This window comes from Fulmarus glacialis, unplaced genomic scaffold (genome assembly GCF_000690835.1).
Source record: "Fulmarus glacialis isolate BGI_N327 unplaced genomic scaffold, ASM69083v1 scaffold19909, whole genome shotgun sequence".
Taxonomy (NCBI): Eukaryota; Metazoa; Chordata; class Aves; order Procellariiformes; family Procellariidae; genus Fulmarus; species Fulmarus glacialis.
Window position 1 is genome coordinate 36,919 of NW_009231642.1, and position 19,902 is coordinate 56,820.

General features: G+C 48.5%; 1 protein-coding gene across 1 annotated transcript in view; it reads right to left on the reverse strand.

Moving 5' to 3' along the window:
- RPH3AL (rabphilin 3A-like (without C2 domains)) overlaps positions 1-12,213 on the reverse strand; it is a 31,218-nt gene extending 19,005 nt beyond the window's left edge. The window contains exons 1-4 of the mRNA XM_009584655.1: positions 12,137-12,213; positions 10,602-10,745; positions 8,458-8,587; positions 4,372-4,458 (exon numbers count right to left, since the gene is read on the reverse strand). Of these exons, the coding sequence (XP_009582950.1) occupies positions 4,372-4,458; positions 8,458-8,587; positions 10,602-10,745; positions 12,137-12,213 (438 nt within the window). The remainder of the gene's footprint in view (positions 1-4,371; positions 4,459-8,457; positions 8,588-10,601; positions 10,746-12,136) is intronic.
- Between the last annotated feature and the right edge of the window lie 7,689 nt (positions 12,214-19,902).

Consider the following 19,902-nt stretch of genomic DNA (forward strand, 5'->3'; position numbering starts at 1 on the left):
GAAAGGGTTTTAAAAAAAAAAAAAAAAAAAAAAAAAAGCTATCTCCCCCCACCCTGCTTAAGCTGTTTTCATTATCGCTACAATTTTGGATGTGTCAATTCAAATGTAAATGTGCACAAACGCTTCCAAGAGGATTTTAATTACGATGATAACATCGCTAATTATGGATATTAAAAAAAAAAAAAGTGGTAATTCAGGAAGGTGCTTTGCAGAACCTGGTGGTATCAGTCAAAACAAGGCTGTGCAGAGAGTTAAATGGCCGGGCAGGGATTTGACAAAACACAGCAGGTCCCATTTTCCTTTCAGGCCAGGAGGTGACAGGCAGACTCCAGCCACATGCGACTAATTCAACATAGGCATTGCTACCCAAGCTGTTATCAAGTTCACGTGCTCTGCCAGAGGCCTGGCAGCAGGGAATCATTCCAGCTGTATTGCAGCCCCTCCCAGGCAGTTTTGCTCCTCTGACAGCTGCTGCAATAAGCCCATTTTGCTAGAGGACTTGCTCCCTTTCTGCCCTGCACTCTCATTCCCATGGACGCATCACTGCTTCACTGCCAAGTTAGCAAACAGGCCAACGTTTGCTGCAGTCAGGGATCAGCACACCTGATCATGCCACGGGACTTCATACACGTGCAGAAACAGGACTGCTCCAAGGAGGATCAGCCCTCCACGCTCGGTCTCCAGAAAGGCAACGCAAGATGCAAAGCCAAGAAAGGCAATGCAGCACACAGAGGAGGGAAGAAGGGAGATTCTTGCCCTCAAAAGTGGAAGTGGGCTTGACTGAATTTGCTTCTACCCTTGCTTGCAGAACAATAAAGCACAATCCACACCTGCTTTAATTCCATCACCCTTAGAAGACATTGCAAAGGAAAACATCCACAGAATCCTGGAAGAACAAAAGGGGGTTTTCAACAGATGCTTCTGCAAACAGCTGGGACAAGTGGTACCTCCAACAGGCCAGTTCTGGCCTAAAGCAGAGGAGGTTTATCTTATTTCAGGAAGAAGAGATGCACTTATGATGCAGGAGTGTCTGCTGGTCCTTGGGGATGTTCTCTTTGCTAGGAGGAACATCCAGGCTCTGTCAGGTCCCGGCCTTGTGAGAACACAGTACTTTCCTCCCAACACCTCTCTGGCAGCTCGGAGACCCTCACCCTGCATGTACACATCACGCTCAGCAGCTCAAGTGCTGCTGAACATGCCATTTTGCTTCTGGATGATTGGGATGCAAGCAGCAGGCAGAATCCATTAATCACCTCCACTCTCCCAAAATAAGACAGTGTCACAGCAACTTGTTCCTCATTGCTATGCAGCACAGCCTTCCCAGTGGAGGTTTTTTGAAGGAAACAGAAAGCAGCAAAGAACACTTCCGAGTGGCTGAGGCTGAGATTCCCAAAGGGATCTATGGGCATCAAGCATTCGACTCCAACTGAAAAATTGATGTAAACAATAGCTTGTTACTTTGGTCTTCATCTTGAGCCAGGCATACTGATGATTTAGTTGTAACTGAAGCCAGCACAGATTTTGTCCACACAGCAAAAGGGGGAAGATGACTACCATATGTCACTAATCTTTAGGATAAATAATAACAAGGAAGACGGAGGGATGAGAGCTTTAGCTTGTATCAACAATGCTGCACACTTTGGCTATTAACTGGTATATGTGAACGTCCAACCCTACCATCCTGGCTTGACATCCTGGTGGGCCACAAGACTCACGCGCTCACTCAGTGCGTGACAGAGGCTAAAGGGGACAATTATAGTCCTAGGCACTTGTCCCAGCCAGATGACACTTATTAACTCTAGCCAACATCTTTTAGTCCATCCAAGTTTCCAAATGACCTCCCTTTCTCACTTCAGTGTCTGACAGTCTCTCACTAACAGAGTTGAGAGCTTCATAAATATCATGCCCAAATAGCTTGACTGGTGGTTCAGAAAATTACAGACAGCGATCAGAGTGCTGATGTGGAGGGCATCACCTAGCCTGAAAACAGCACATCTCATCACACCTGCTGGAGGGGAGCACTCCGGACCAGCATCAAACACTTGCCCACTAGAGCTGGCCAAGTTCAGGGGCCTGAGCACAGCCCGACAAGTTGGGAGGTGTTGCGAGGGCTCTGTGGCCTACGACAAGCCTACTTTAAGCATGTGCTTCATTGGCGTGGGCTAAGAAAGAACCTTGCTCAGTCACGCTGTGCATTGAGAAGGGGAGAGACGAGTGGTATTGGCTTGCTACTGCATCACATAACCCAAAATGCTTTGGTGGGTTCCTGAAGCTCCCTGCCTGGATCCCAGGAAATAAAATAAGGCCGATACCTACTCACCATGCAGGGGATTCGGAGGTTAGACAGAAGCAAGAATATCTGATCCCAAAGAGCAGACATCCATCTGCACTCATTGATAGCAAATATAACCTTCAGCAAAGAGCATGGCCAAATGGGTTTGGTCCAGAGCAGATGGCAACACAAGACAGATCCAGATCACAGAAACAAATGGCAACAAGGAACTGGTTGTGAACACAAGCCCTTAAAAGAAACCTGGTAATTTAGTGCATGCCCTGTAATATCATGACACCTGAACCAGCTTCAGGGACTGCACTAGTACCAGCCATCAGCCTGAGACCTAAGAATCTCATCTCTTCCTTACACAGACTCTTAGGGAAGACCTGATCAAAGCCACTTTTCAGGCATTTATTCTGATATTGCCTCAACTTCCTTGCCCTGTCTGACATGCCTCAAGGCTTCTGCTAATTCTCAATGCTTCCCTGCCCTCCCCCAAAATAAAAGCAGAGCATGTGGGAAGACAGAGGGGATGTATGACTTGATGCCTGACTGCATGTCCAAACTGTGACCCTTCCAACCTTCTCCTGGTCAGGGCACCAGCACCACCACAAACAAGAAAGGAAACAAACCTGAACCAACCTTAAAAAGAATCAAAAAAATAAAGACAAAGCTTAGGGTTGGGAGGTAAGATGAGGCTATTTTTTAGTTAGTCTAAGAGGGAAAGTTCCATCCATTTTCATTAGGGAAGCACTTTGGCCATATCTCAGGTTTCACGGAGACAGCGAGCTCTGAAGGTTACCGTACCGTCACACACTGGTGGCACATAACACTTACTGGACAGGTTAATATTATTCTCTGTCCAGTGACCACAGCTCCTCATTATTTTTATAAGAAATAGGAAGAAATAAACCAATTATACAGTGGAGGATGATTTAAAAAAATACAGGAAGAACAGAAAAAACAGAAATAAAGTCAATTTTAGTCCCATACCCATCTCCCTGCAGAACACAGAAAATATCTTGACCTGCCTCACTCTCCATTTTGGGACCTCCATCTTGAATTCAAAACATCTGGATGATTCAGTGTATCAAATTATTAGCAATATCCAGGGAGCTGGAATGCTCTCTGCCTGCCCCATCCACACCCACACTGCTGCTCAAAAATTAAAGGCCAGCAGCATCCACATACCCCTCATCTTACCTGAACATGAACTTTGCAAGTGCTCCCACGCAGACAATCCCCTCCTATGTAAAACCTAAACAACTTTAAGTTTCCACAACTAGTATAAAAAACTTTCAGCACCTTGAACACCTGCACAAATGCTCTCACTGCACTTCAAAAATTAATTTAGCCCAGCACCCAGGTTTCACAGTTGGTTGCAGTGGTCAGAAATAGCTGCACTGGACTGATGTTCAAGGACCACAGCAAAAGCCCAAAATGAATTGATGGGAACAAGGGGAAATCCTTCTGTAATCACAGAACAAATTCACCAGTTTCACTTCACTGTAAAGCAGCAAGCCCTGATGTTGGTGGATGCTGGCTGGCACACAAGAACTGAGGCAGGCCATTACTTTTGCAGTGTAAAGTCAAGGATGAAGGATATAAAAATTTAGAGACCTACATTAGAAGTCTCACATACTGGCAATTTATGGGATTTTGCAGGCAGGGAGGAAAACAGACTTAAAAGCTGCAATCGTAGTTATTTTTAGAGGGACAAATATTGCAGCTAAGCTATAGATCTCTCCAGCTGTATTAAAGAAACAGTGTTAGCCAAGTTTATTTGCCACAGAACTAGGAGGGAGTGCAGCAGCAAAAGGTAACAGTCTCTTTATGACCATAGCTAGAAAAATTCCACAAAGCCATACAGACTGCAGGGGCTGGTGTGGTTTTTTTCCCTCCACCCCCTCATAAACCAAAGTTGTCACCACTGTGTGTATTCGAGCCTGCCTGGCCTCCAGCCAAGCCTCCCAAACCCCATCCCAAGCTCCCCTCCCAGTGCCCAGGCACAGGGAAGAGTCCACGCACACTCAGCACAGACTTGGGGCAGGTAGGTGCAGGCTGCTGAGCCCCATCTCTCCACAGTTGCATTTTACCTCTCTCTGTTCACTGCAGATCTTGCACAACCAAAGAGGACGTTTCTGGGTTCCAAAGGTTTCTATTCCACACTTGGTGCAAACTTTCTGAAACAAGGAGAGAGAAAAAAAGAAAAAAAAAGGTGGCGTTAGCAACTCCCCACAGCCATATAGCCCTTGGGAGAGAGACGGTCGAGAAGCATCTGTCCCAACAGTTCTGTTTTGCTTTCCTTAAAAACCTAAACATGGCACAGTTTTCTTATTTATCCTGGAGAACCACTGATCACAGGAAGCTGCTTCAGGTCTATATGGACACGAGACAAAGGCAGATCTACAGCACAGTCCTTGACTGCAGGGTGAGAAGAGAACCAGACAGGGCAAATCAAACCCCATAACTAACAGGCATATTTCTAGGGTGGTATTTTTTATTCCTTTAAATCCTAGAACTCAATCACTGTGGCATAGAAAACAGCTGTAACGAAGTACAAAACAAGCACGAGTTTGTGCAAGACTGGAAATCCTCTCCTCTCTTCCCTCACATACGTAGTCTTAAACCCCTCGGCTTCCCCTCCATTTCAGCACGCACTCAGCAGCTATTGATTTGTGGCTGCTTAGGAAGCAGGCACGACCGTGCCTACACGCACATTTCCTGAGCAGAATGCTTGATAGTGCCTCACAGCCTCTATTGCTGCACAAGGGAACTTTCATGTCTCTGCTGGCATTACAAGCCATTTACAACCTGAATCACCTAATATTATATAATGAAGCTGATGTGTATCAGGCTCGGCTTACAGCTTGAATGAGAAATTGGATGAATTCTTTGATCCTCACAGAGCAAATGCCACTCACAAGAGGGCCCTGGAGACCACAACCTTGCTTAGAGAGACATGTGAATTTAATCTCCCCAGCTAAGGTTTTACATACCCCCCTAAGTAGGCTGCTCCTCCTCTGAGCCAGGAGGACTGTGTCCAAGGACGAAAGTCTCAGTGGCTCACTCAGCCCTCAGTGCCCACGCCTGGAGGAGGAGAGCGGCAGAACGATGGTACCTGAGGCAATGGCTTCATTGCAAGAACAAACGCACCCAACTATTTTGGTCAGCACAGTCCAGAGGCAGGTCTGTCCCTGAATCATGCTGCACAGAAAGTGGGAGGCAGCACCTGCAGCCCCACAGAGGTTGGGTCTCCTCTCCATCTCTCTGTTCCTGACCTCGCCCTCATCCTCCCAGAGAAATAAGGAACAACCTATTGAGTCTGGTGCATCAATACTCAACATGGTGCTACCCAAGCCAAGAGGGATTGCAGATGCAATCAGCAGATGCCACCTGAAGTACTCCAAATTATCCTTCCCTCAAATCAAAATCTGAGGGAGCAACTCAGTCTTAAATACCCTCAGAGATCCCAGTCCCCACACATATAGCACATTCAAACACTCCCTCTAGTGGAAGTTTCCAAGGGATTTTATCCCTAGCCATAAATTTTGAAAGTTCCAATATAAAACAGGGCTTTCCTCCTCCCCTTCTCTGCAGACTAGTTGGAAAATTGAGCATCACTCTCAATCCCTCAGAAGACATAAAAATCAAGGACATTAAACGCAGCCCCATTCCTCATTAAATACAAGATAAAGCACTTTCTTCTCCTACTTATACTTCACCTTTTATACACGATACTGATACCCTCTGCATGGTAAATGACATATTATGCTTTGCCTAACTACTGCTATTGTTAACACATCTGGATTTGCATACATCTTTGTCTTGCCATAATGCATTTATTTCTAAGATAATAAAAACTAATATTAAAAATAGTCTTCATAAAACAGAAAGTGGCACTTAGAAAATCCACCAGTCTACAAGAAATATAGAACCTCTATTCAGCAGAAGGGACTGGCTGAAGGTAAGTTCTTTGCTATGTTTCAGATGCATCATTATAACAATTCCTGTTATTGAATTAAACAGGCTGCAATGAGACGGCAACAGAGCAACACTAGCAAGAAAAATATGAACTTTAAAAATCCGTAATTCCCTGACAAGTCATTGCTTATTGCATACAACACTGCACGAGTGATGGATATCCCCGGACGAAAGGGAACAAGCTTAAAGTAACAGTCCACTCTGTGTGCTCTACCAAAGAGTTGACTGTTCCCTGAGTTCACTCCACAACATTAAAAAGCAGCAAGGGGAGAAACCCAGAGCACCCAGTCAGCATTGCCCTGAGCTTGCACACAACTGAAAAGGGTAGCCAAGCTGAAAGCAGCTGCAAAATGGACAACTGGAAAAGTAAGGTCTCACCTTAAATCAACCTGGATATGAATCCTCCTGAACTGCCCAACAGACTCCAGACAAAAAGGCAATAACCACAGAAAAACCCATCCCTTCTTTGGGGTTTTCTGGTCAGAGCCCTCCCAGAGCCTCGGGCTCACGCAACCTCACTAGCTGGAGGGGTTACTACCTGCAACTGCAAATGGACAGGGCAGGGAAGTGCCTGCACCAGCTTTTGCCTCCTCATTAGTGTACAAGGCTCACAGGAAGGAGATTAGAAAGTGCTGTGGCCATGTGACCTAGCTGGCTTCGGACAAGGTGAGAGCAGAATCGCCAAGGGAAGGCGGCAAGAATACAGCACATCCTGTTATTCTGCATGCTTGAAATTCAGGAAACAGCTAGCTGTCTCCTGTCTGCCATCCAGCCCGTTATTCTCCATAGACACGTGCGTGCAGAGCCCATGCTCCTCTCCAAGAGAGCTGCTCTGTAGCTCCCATTTAAACCAGACCTTTCACTTCCCAGTACCTTACTGCTGCTTCCTTCCCCACCCCTTCCTAAAAAGCTACTTTATCCCTGGCTTAGGACCCAGGGGTTCAAAGATTTGCGTTTACTTTCCCAGTCACTGCCTTACAAGCAATCCTCTGCATAACCCCTGCCTCAGCCAAGCTACTTCTGCAAATTGGATCCAGTGGAGAAACTCACTCAACAGCAAAGGCAGTTCAGCTCACAGCAGCTCCCTGCCCAGCGAGCACGTATGGAGGGATGCTGGGACCTGGGGTGTGACTGCAAGGGGCACCCACCTCCCTTCCCTCTCTTACAAGAGCTCTAAGCCCAGCAGTGCTGCAGCCAAACGTGGACCAGTGCAGGCCCAGCCCGGCAGCCGGACCTGCACAACAAGTGCATCTCACAAACTCCAGCAGTGTCAGCATGAAATGTTCTCCATCGTGGCCCGCATGGCTGCTTAACCACAGAGGTGCCAACATGCACCAGTAAAGGAGCAGGTTTTACTAAGTGCTGTCCTGTGGGCTCCACAGGACGGGGTGTGTGACATGGGCAAACGTCTCCTTGGCTCCAGTACCCACCAAGGACAGAGTCAGCACAGGCTGCTCCCTTCCGCCTTACCACCAGCAAGTCAGAATCACTCCTGCATCCAGCAGGTACCCTCACCTCTCCCCAGGCAACACGCTGAGACAAAGCCACTTACAGAGGTATCTCCCCAGGGAAAGATGGGCTTCAAGTGCAAGAAAAACAGCCTCCCAGCAGAGGGAGGATAAGGTGGTTGCCTTGGAGATCATCATCTCCACAGCACTACAGATTAACCCCTTGGCTGCAGAGTCTAGACAAGAAACAATCGTCCCCCAGGGCACTGGCAGAACAGCAGTCTCCCTGAAAACTGATGCTCCCTTTCAAACAGCACCCGTGCAGTCCTGCCAACAACATATACAAACATGGGCAGCCATTGATGCACAGGCTAATTTATATATCAGGGTTGGAAACCTTACACTGGTTTGGAACTTGAAGATGGACTCGAGTCCTCTGAAGAGACACATTACTGGAAGGTCTAAGGGCAGACTTTGCAGTAAATAACAGTAAAGCACACAGACCCTTTTATGAGTTGCAGAGGGGGCTGATGCACCCCATCTCAGCACTAAGTGCAGTTTAGGCTCTTCAGGATCCTGAGAAATAAGATAACCAGGGTGCAAGAGAAAACGGGATGGTCTGACAGCACTGACCTAGACAAGTGGAGCTAAGATAACTCTACAGAGCTATCTAGCTTTCAAGAGCCCTGGGAGCCTTTTCTGGACAGATTTGCTACCAGGAACAGGCAGAATCTGTATGACCAAACCCACCTTTTTGCAATCCTGACAAAAGACTGACGTGCTGCCCAGAAGCCCAAGCAGTTCACCACAGAGCAGACACTGGGAGAGGCCATTCCCCATCGCGTTCTTTCTCATGTTCTCCAGCCGCTCCACCAGGCGCCTGTTGGGGAAGAGGCAGAGCAGAGTCACAGCACTCACCTTGGAAATTGAAGCACATGGTACTGAGGCATGCCGAAAACCTGCAGATGTGTGCTCCAGACTCAGCCTACCTTTGCTTCTTCTGTGCCATTTTGGGCCCCTTGCTGGAACCATATGTACTTTCACCAGTCTCTGCATTCAGTGTTTCTGATCAGCTGGCTCTCAGTCTTCCAGGGATACAAACTCCTGAAAGTCCATCTACCCATGCTAACCAAGCCCAGAATAAGCAAAACTGCAAATACCACTGACAGGCCTGACTCAGCTAGTGGGTGCAGGGCAGAGGGGCTTGGTCTCACGCCCTTCAGGAGCTCAGTGTCACCTAGGCCACACAGTCTCAGCACAACGATTTCCTGCTTGTAGAGCAAGAAAAGCATTTAGTGCTCAGATCAGGGCAAGTCAGACAGCACCAGGAAAGGGCTTATACCTGCCAAACCCTGCTCCATTTTCACATACACTCCCTGAAAGCAGCACTGCAGGCACATGGCTTGCCCACATCCCATTAGAAGCAGGAAGGCCAGACTGAAGCCATCAGACCAAAACGTGCCCGGCTGCAGTACAGGAATGGCAGTAACTGCTCCCTGCTTCATTTGACAGTCTGCTTGGAAGACAGGAAGCACATATGTATGCACAATGTCTATAGCAGCAGGACTACGAAAGGGAAGGAAGGCGGGATAAGCAATTAGGGTGCAGGATGTCGAGAGCATGCAGAGCAAGGCTGCTGTCATGAGATCACTGCTTGGCAATTCTCAGGCATCCATTTGTAGATGGGGACAATAACAGCCAGGTCATTTATCAGAGGCAGTGACTAGCCGCAGCCATACACGTGCATGTGGCTCAGGGAGGAAACACAATCATGCTATCCATGCAACCCCATTCTCATTAGTGCTAATGTCCCATCAACCAAGTCCCATACTGAGAGGAAGGCAAGGTCTGTTTAAAAGAGGTACTGCCTATGGTGATGAGGTCAGACAGCACAGCCAGGCTGAGCCATCATTAGTGGATTTATGATCCTTAACTTCAGCACAAGAGAACTCCCAGGAGTTAACAAAGGCATTTCAGAGAATGTTTCAGCATGGGAACAGCAAGGCTATCGCTTTCTGCAGCGACACCAACAACTGCACAGGAACGATCAGCCCCTCAGGATCGCTGGCTGCTTCTGGCACTGCTGGGGTCTCCCATATATCACACAAACATCACTGTCAGTTCTCGTTAGCACTCACTAATGTGCGCTGCACAGGGACAGAGCGAAGCGCAGGGGCAGGAAGCTGGGCCTGCTGGACACAGGCTGGGAGTCACTGGGATTTCCTGTCTCTCAAACATGTAACACTGCTGGGAAATGCTGCAGGACTGCCGAACTCCCCAGCTTTAAAGGCAGTCAGTGTACCACAACCACAGACACAGCTGAGGCCAGATCTCCATCAGGACTGAAAGCAAATGGAAATCTGCAGCAGCAAAAGGATGCCCGTAAATTAAATAATTCAAGCTAGCAAACCCCTTCCAGAGAGTTCAGCCAACTAGAACATAAACTCATTCACTGCTCCAGGCAAAATCCCAGGGGGCTGCCGCAGACAAGGGAAAACCTAACTGTGCTGCCAGCAGCGGTTTCTGAGCGCTGCTGTCCATGAGCAGTGGGTGCAGCTACACAGCTCAGCATCTTCCCCAGCCTCTTCCAGAGCCACTGGGGCAGTTGCCTTAGCACAGGCTGCGTTTACCAGGGACTGTGTCAGTGGCTGCAACCACAGCAATCCCCAAGGCTCAAAGAAGGCAGGAGAAAGGCTTGAGACATGGAGAGAAGGAAAACATCACATCCTTCCCAATGTTCATCACCTCCAAACAAGCAACATGGGAGGGGAAAATAACTGACCTAAGGGATGCTCTGACTGATGGAGGCTGAGCTCAGGCAGCTGGGAAAGCCACTCCTCTGCCTGCGCTGACTTTTCCTTCTGAGGGAAGGGGACAAATGAACGTGACTGTACCCGATGCGCTGCTGCTCGATGATGTCCAATTTCTCCGCCTTGCGGATGACTTCCAGAATGACCTCAAGTTCCTGTGGGCTCAGAGCCTGCATCTTCCTCTGCTTCTCAGTCTGGAACGTGTGCACCGACCAACCCGTCTGGAGCCTGTGGGAGGGGGTGGAGGGAAGAATTAAGCTGTGAAAGGAAAACACAAAACCCCTGACCTGCCCCACAGGCCAAACCTGCAAGGCACACAGAGCCTGCGTCAGCCTTCCATCAGAGAAGTCTGTTCCCTGGCTAATGCCCAAAGCAGGAGTATCTTCTCACTGACCAGATCACCACATCACTCCTCCAGCAGCACTGAGTGCTGCGCTGTCTCTCCCTGCCCTCTCATTTCCCTTTCTGCTCCAGTTTGTATTTTACCACTCCATGTCCTCACTCCTGTTTGACTCTGCCCATAAAGAAAACTAGTGACCTAAGGCTGGCTATCCTGAGGGTCCCCTTGCAGAGGTGAGTACTGACGCTAAACACCACAAATGCAAACAGCAGACTCCAGAACACAGGGATTACCTGTACCCTCCTCCCTCTAGATCACACATTTCTAAGGTCCTCAGTTCAAACACACAAATCTCCAGGCACGCTTGGAAATATAAATTTGGCAACTTCCTCCCTCGGTCTAACCCAGGCCCGCACAAGGACTTTAGCAAGCCACTTCCCTCCATGCCTCACATACAGCAGCTGACATTTCTCCTTAGCTCACTTGAGTACAGGCGGGAGCTTTCACAGCTCAATTAATTACCATTCAGTAGGGGTTTAGAGGTCACTGGATAAAGTCACGGCTGCTAGCAGAATGCAGGGCACTATTAGACATAGCTGTCTTAATGAGGCTTTCGGGTGAAGGCTGGAGAAGTGGCAGTGGCGTGCACTGTTCACACTCAGGCAGTCCCCTCAGACATAGGGTGACCTCCTATTTTCTAACACTCTGCAGCAGGCTGACCCCAGAGGTTCAAACAAGAGCAGAGGTGGCAGTGGCATGGTACTGGCTGCCAGAGAAGGAAAGCATACAAGAAACAAATGCAATTCTAGTGCTTGACTCATCTCCATCCCTTTTGTCTTTAGGTTATGCAGTAATTTAACTTCAGGGGAAAATGAGATCAAATGACAAGTTCCTAAAACAGAAGAGTGCTGGCAGCTGGGGGATGCTATCAATTATATTTAGGGTGCTGCAGAGATATGAACCAGCCTCCAAGCCCTTCCTTTCACCCAGGGGAGGGCTGGTGGGATGGACTCCCACCACACACCAGCCACACTGCAAACTCCACTGCAGGCTGGCAGCTCCGAGCAGCAGCCAAGCACCAAGCCCCAGCTTAGCAGGCTCTTGTCCCACCCAAGCAGCCCACTTCTAGGGTACAGAGGGCTCTGCATGACAGGCAAGCTCCTGCCTCCCAACCAGGCTGTGGATGAGGCCAGTGGGCCAGTGCTCCACACAGATACTGGGAAACCATTCAGGCCAGAGCTGAGGCTGGAAGGAGAGGAGGGAGGTGGCAAGGACTCACTTGGCACGCAGTGCCAGCTGCCGGTCGTTGGGGCACACCCACTGGCCTGTACCGCTGCCAAAAATCGTGTCAGCCATGGCACCCAGCTGGGGAGGAGAGGCACAGATCACACCTGTAAGAAGCAAACACCAGCATTGAGCACAGCTGCCACCCCACCTTCAAGAAAGCACAGGGCAGCGCTTGGCACAGCCTTATTAACCGTCCTGAAGGGCCACTCTTCTGCCAAGCAAAACAGAGGTGATCTGCCAGCGTCACACACATTGGAAGTAGACAGACTGTCACCCACAGAGAGCAATAAAACATACCATCATCCTCATAAAATATAAGCCAATAAATACCTTCAAATACCTTGAAGACAAGGCTGGAAGTTTAGATTTTATGGTACTCTGAAAAAAAGCCAGAGACTCTTTGTCAGTTCTGATTTTTCATTTCAAACTAGAGAAAAGCGTTGTTTGTAAGAATAATCTCTGCCCCATCACCTCTAGAGCCCCAACGCTGCAATACTGACAGAGAAAGCCACTCTAAAGGACACAAAGAAGCTACATTTGCTTTTTTTACCTCTTAATGGAGTAACAAACAAAAACCCACGCAACAATCAGCGTGAATAGTGGCAAGTCATTTCGTTCATTAAAACTGCCTCCATAATAACCTGATATTTATAACCACAGCCTACAATAGCAGCTTGTTTGCATTCTCTGATGTGTAAGACAGCACCCCTTGCAGCAGATCTCCTACTATGGCTCCTGTAACCAGCATGGTCACACCAGTGGTTCCTTGTGTTCAATGACAATTTCACTGTGAACTGATCAGTAAAGGCAGCAAGAACCAACTTCCATGCACTCATGGGAGAAACACATCCCCAAAAGGGACTTTGCAGCTAAGCAGTTCTGAGTCCTACCAGCAGCTCAGATGAACAGAAAGCACCAAGGGACAGACACAGCCAAAAGATTTCAGTGGAGGCAAAACTAGTCTTGATGTACCAAGCTTTTATCCAGCTGAATTTGCTCTCCACCAGAGCAAGTGTCTCACGAGCCCTAATGCATAAATTTCCAGGTATTAATACTCACCTTCCCCAGAACAGACACTCGCCAGCTTTGAAACCATACCTGCTGGGCAGAGATAACGTGTTTAATGCTGTTTGGCAAACGCAAATCAGATACAATAGCAGGCAAGGTATATCATCTGCCAACTGTGCAGCAGTTCCCAAGAAAACACATGTTCCAGTCTCAATCCACAGCACACTTACCCCAGCAGTGCCCTTGGTTCAGCGTGCTGCACCTACGCTTGCTATCTACTGCTGACACACAGAGCTTTCTGCTTCTGTGCCAGGCACGGAGGCATCGCAGGCTGCTCGGCCTTGGCCCTCTTACTCAGGCAGGCACGCAGCTTGTGCGAATCGATCTTTCTCCCTACGCTGAGCTCACATGTGCCACACACGCCACACTCACCCCCCGGCACAGAAACACTAACCCGTGTTAGAGAACTGACAGCTATCTCCCGCCAAACCCCACGCCAGCCTTGAGAGCCAAACCGGTTACAAACAATGAACCAGTTCCCTCCTCTCTGACCATCCAATTTCTGGAGAGAGTCTGAGAACTCAGCTCTTACAACAGGCAGGAGAGAAGAGGAGGAATTCCGGACGAAGCACAGATTTCTTTCGGTGCAAGGGGACAGATGTATAAAAAGGGTGAAGGCCCTAACAATTCGGCATAATGTTCAGCAGCACAGTCTGACTGTACAGCAAAGCGAGGCATGGAGGAGATGGGAGGCTGTAGGAAAGGTTTGGCAGAAAAAGAGGGCTGAGACAGGAAGGATAGACAGAAGTGTCATGCACAATTTTTTAAACCTTTACTACATTAGTTAAGGCGATCGCTTTTGAAAGGGATCATCCCTAGAAGAAATCCTTGAACCGTGGCGTCTTCGATTTACCAACTACTTTCCCCGCTCTGCTCAGTGCCACACATGCTGTGGGTTTGCATTTCCATTTTGTCCCAGAACATCTCCTGCTCTTTTCATCTTCTTCACTATGTCAAGCAAGGAGACAACGCAGTCCCCGCACACGTCCCACAGCAGCTCACACACAGGGGAGCAATCAAGCATTAACGGCAAAAGAATACAGAGGCTCCCGCCCCCGGGCCAGTGTTAGAAGCAGAGAGAAGCTACAATTTCACACAGAATGGCTGACCTGGGATTTTCCAGATATTTTCCAAGCCTGTGACACGTTGTTACAGGATTATATGCACATGTATCCCCCCCCACCACCAATGAATATATTAAATTACTCTTCAGATATACCACATACTCTTCCCTCCCACTCACGCATACCTGAAGAATAGCACAGCCCACACACTCAAGGTCCACTGGCAAGGCTGAATGCACACAACGACGTGACCAGCGCTTGGCAGCTGTGGGATGTTTAGCATAAAAGCTAGAGCTGGAGATGAGCCCCATACCACGGTCAGGGCAGAGGAGTTTGCTTTGCCAGCAGCTGTGCTTTCAGGGTGGAAAGCAGTGCTGAATAGATCTGCCCCTCCTCTGCAGAGCTTTATCTACTCTAACAGAACTGAAGGCAAGTCAGAATAGAGCACATCAGCTAAGCATTTTTCTCAGGAGAGACCTAAACACATTCTCCAGCCTCACACCACAGTGCACTTTTCTCAGCATGACTGAACAAAAACAAGCAATGTCATGCTCTTTTGCCTTTTGTTACTCAGCATATGCTTTCTGTTCTCCACCATTCCCTGAGCAGTATCTGCAAAGAGAGAAGGAAAACAAAACACAGCCTAGAGATCCATCATATCCCAAAACAGTCTTCACATAGATTATTCCCTAAAATATTTACAGGAGCATTTTCTTTTGGCAGCATTGGGTATCTGCTGCTCCCTCTGATGTAAACTGGCATTACAGGTAGCTTTGCCCCTTTGCCTCTGAAAAAAGCCCAGTGTGGAGAAGGAAACAAGAATGACATGGGACTGCAGGCCACATTCTGCTATGGGCAGAAACAGGAGCACTAGCAGGACTGGAGGGAAAGGAGTATCTTGCATGGCCACGGGAACAATGCTGGAGAAATGGTACCAGTATCTGGAAGGCGTGAAGCATCCTCCCTCTTATCTCTGTACAGGACAAGAGGTACTGTGGAATCAGCCTGATCAGAAACACTAAGATAGCAAAACCACGCCAGCCAGGGGAGTCATTTCTATGGGCTGTGCTGAAACAGCCCTCTCTTGCAGTCAACCTCTACTGTGTTCTCTCTCAAAATTGTTCCAGTTAGCACCTGCCTCACCGAGCCAACCCCTCCCAGTTCTCTGCTCCTCTCAACAAGCTAACGAAGGGCAGAAGCAGCCAGTCTCTAGCAGTGAGAGAGCAAGAGAAATCCACAGCTCTTGGCCCTGCTGCAAGTACACTGCATACAGAATAAAGGGGAAGCACAAGTACTTAGTGTTATAGAAAGAAAACTTTCCACTCCAAGAGTCTGCTTTTTACTTGAATTAAGAATTAAAAGGGTGCTCTTATCGATACTCTATGACCTGCTTTAAAAACCCTCCACCTGTTTGTTCCTTTCCTATGATGGAAGAAGTCATGTGAAACAAAACCTCATTAAATCTGAGTCCACCTGGCTGCCTTTGGCACAGAAGCTAAGGGAAGCACTGCAAGAAAGCGCTGCCCCGCAGAGAGCCAATGCTTTGCACGGGGCCAGGAGCATTTTGGAGGATGCATAAGTGAGTACATCAATGCCTGCGGCTCTGATGTAGCACTGCTTCTGCTGTCTCCATGACGAGACTTAGACTCTGCAGCCGGAGAACATGACTTTAGTCTGTGAGGGAGAAAACTTAAGGTGGGGTCTGAGTGAAGGAATAGCAGCAGGGTCACGCTGGTGACTTGGCCCCACATCCCTGCAGAGTGACCACGAGACAGCAAAGTGAGCAGGATCTTTCCCACTGGACAGTTCCCACTTCTTGGCCTGGAGGATGAAGGTGGGCTGCAGCCAGCCATGGGGCAGCATGTCCTCCAGGAGCAGGCTGGGGAGTGGCAAATGCCCTTCCATGCCACCCCACCAAGTCACACAGCCATGGATCCTGCAGCAGGCACACCTTCCCAAAGCAGCAGCAGAATAGCAGCGGGAGGTGTTTCTGGATGTACTCCTGATCTGCATTCCAATAACCAGCACATTTGGCACCAACTACAAATGGCGGCTACGATGGCAGAAGGTTGCCACATTGGCATGTCCCAGAGCTAGCCCTGGCTGATGGCAATACGCAGACACAGCCCTTTGACATGATGCTCTTAAAAGAATTTCAGGCTCTTCTGTGAAAGAAGGCCAGTTTTCCTAGCAGAACAGCAACATGAACATCACGTATCTTTACCATAATAACAAAGCACAGTCATAGCAGGTCATGCCAAAGGTCCAGTAAGCATGGTACCTGCTATCTGACCAGCTCCAAGAGCAGATGCTTAAAGAAGAGTATAAGAACAGAGCACAACACAGCAATACTTTTCCAGAATACCCTCCCAGCCTCCAGAGATTCCTGGATCATGCACTCCCTGAGCCAGGCTGTAGCTCTGTATTCAACACCCTTAACGTTTTTCTGCCCCAAATTTATCAGCTTGCTTTTTCAGCTCCTGTACACTTTTAGCATCATCTTGCTACACCAAGTCCCTTCCCCACTCCTCCACCTCAAACACATTTTGACTTTACCTTGACTACATCAAAGTTAAAACTGAAGGGTCTTGTTGACATTGAGGTAGCGATTGCAGTAGAAAACACCTCCTCACAGCAGCAAAAGCACAGCCTGCACGAGCCCTCCTGCAGCTGGGCTGATTACAGGTACCCACGAAGCATGAATTCCTCGGAGCCCTGCAAATACAAAAATGTCCTATACAGGCCCATAAGGAGCTCTCCAGTCAGCTTTCATTTGCCTGGTTATTTCAGCTAAGCAGCTCATGTCTATATTAATTTGTTTTTATAGGAAATTAATTAGGCTCTTTTTTTTCTTAAATACTTCATTTAAAAAATAAAAATTAAACAGTTGGCTGGAGACGAGTTCCCAATTCCCAAGCTGAGATGTGCCGGTGTAATTAACTCGCCTGCTTTGAGGGTGTCACCTCCCCCAGGACTCCCAGCTTGCACCAGGTACCATGCTGCCCTGTTTTTCCTTTTAGCTGCTGCTCCCTCAAAGAGGCAGTGTAATTACTCTCTGCTCTGCGCACCAGACCCCATTATCCCTGGGAAACCTTAGCAACTAAGTGAGTGTTTGCTCTTGTTGCTATGACAGAGGATAAATGACTAGAGGAGATAGATAAGGTTAACCCAGCTTCTGCCTCCCACCCACCACTGGCCAGTCCCTTTTCCTCCCAGACACTAGCTGCCCAGCAGGGAGACAAGTACAAGCAGGCAGGGAAAGGCTATTTAGTCCAGACGCAAGTCTTCCCCTCATGTTTTAAAGATCCTAGTGCCACAGTTGTATTTCAAAGCACACGACTGTTTTAAAGTGACAGAATAACCCTTGGGGCTGTAGAAGCGTGGCAGAAGACACGGACGACTTTCAAGATACAGGCACGTCTCAGAGCCAGAGAAGGGGAGTAACTGTGCCTGTACAAGTGCTGGCCTGAATCAAGGCCTTATAGAAGTTTTTCTCACGCACAAACCACTTTGAACTGCCCCTTCACACCTACATCTACCAGTTTCTCAGTCCCTCCAGTGGCAAACGAGCCTGCTGTAAGCATTGTCGTTTTATAGGGGCTAAGCAGGCAGGAACCACAAGCACAGTGGAGCCAAGCAATCCTCATCACCTTCCTGCTGCCCGCTCTCCGGAAGGGAGAGAGCTGGGCCAGCACACAGAGGCACGGCTGAGAAACGGCCTTTTGCAATTTCTCACTGGGACAAATCCCCACATTAGTGCAAACCCTTAGCAGCAGATGGAGAGCCAAGCGATACAAGGAATCCAAAATTGACTTGCAGCTCTGCGGTTTGGGCCAACAGAGACAAGGAAAACACAATGTCCAAATAAACACCACAAAACCTTGGCAAGCTTTGGGACAAGAAGTTAAGAACCCAATCGGACAGACTTTCTACCTGTCTGTCCCACCACTCAATCTAAGCACTACCAGCACCAGCAAAACAGGGAAGACCTCATTCAGAGCCATGTATTCGATTTTGGTCAGCCCAGCTCAATGTAAACACAAATCAGCCTCAGCACATGGAAAGGGAGAAAAGTGTCATTATCACATAAGGCCAAGTTGGAAAAGGAGCAAGTTGGGATGAGGTTTGGGGGGAAAACAAAGAAGGTTCCCATGTACCAGAGCTGCTTCCCAATCCTAGCAGTAGTGGCAAGAAGCCTAACTCCTTTTAAGACAGAGCTTGCTAAAAAGCTTATAAAATACAATGCCCTGGAGGTCCATGCCAGTCCTACAAGTGGGAAGATAAAATCAGCTCTAGAGGAAAACCGACATACGGTACCAACAATCCTGTATTAATGAGAGGCACTTATTAGCATGGCTACTTGATATATGGTAAGCTATAAAGAACCAGTTTTTGCCCAAGCAAAGCAGTCTTCCGGCCCCCCAGCACCCTACGATGCTGGGGAGGAAAGCCAGCACTATTCCACCTGCCAAGGTGTATCTTTATTTATCAGACTTTGGCCCTATTTCCTTCTGATCCCCAGCCAGGCAGGTGCGTTGTGCAAAGTGAATAATTCATGAAGACAGGAGGCTCTTTCTGACTCACATTCTGGGGCAGGTTGATCTGGCATAGGCCTAGGAGAAGCAAATTAGCATCTAAATGGCCAATTAGAGAGACTCATTTCACTATTCTGATACGCTAAAAAGCTCAGGAGGCCTTCTACAGCTGGAGGTTGGCAGGGTGGAATCAGCACCTCCCAGCCTCCAGAAAAGCATCAAGTTTCTTAGAAAGAATTGGACACAGCAGGAAAGTACTGAGCACAGGCCAGCACTTGTCAAGGAATCCCTTGCAGGAGAACCGCATGCCAGCCTATTTCGTGGGTAACCTCAAGTGAACCAGGAAAAGCATGTTCATGGCTGGCGGAGAAACTCTGCTGAGCAGACTGACCCCAGGCTTTGCCAAAAACTCACTATCCAGCATGGCTCCAAGCCACAGGCCTGCCATCACATCTGGAGGATGAAATACCCTTTCTCAGCATCCTTAAGCTATAGTATTGGGTTTTGGCATCCTAGGAAGCCTTTGAACAACACACAAGCAGAGCCAGCAGTAAGTCAAGACCTTTATCACCCTGAACATTGTTGGTACGAGCAAAAAGAAAGCCATGGACTTTTACTAGGCCCTGGAGAGTACCTGACCCAAGCTGCAACAGACTGAAAACCCTGGGGGTGGGTCATTCTTACTCGCATATACAACAGCACCCATCACCCCTTGTCAGAGTGCCCAGAAGAACCACGACAATCCATCTTCCACAAGATGCACGTGGCTGCTCCCACCAACAACATGCACAAGCCCAACAGCTCTCAAAAGCATGCCGAGGCTGACAATTTTTTCGATGGAGCATGTCACTTTCAACCTCCCACCTCTGGCTTGTTTCCCCCCACACCCCTATCACTTACATTCAGTTACCTTCAGGAGGCTAAATTCAGCTAAATTCAGCCTTGTGCAGTTCACCTTGCTGTGTTTCTGGACTGCTTTCAGCAGCATTTTACATAAGACTCTCCCACCAGTGGAGCTCCGGGTCTGGGTGCCCCAGGCCCCCCCAAAAGTTGCTCCCCTGTCCCAGCTCGCCAGGGGAAGGGGCCGTACC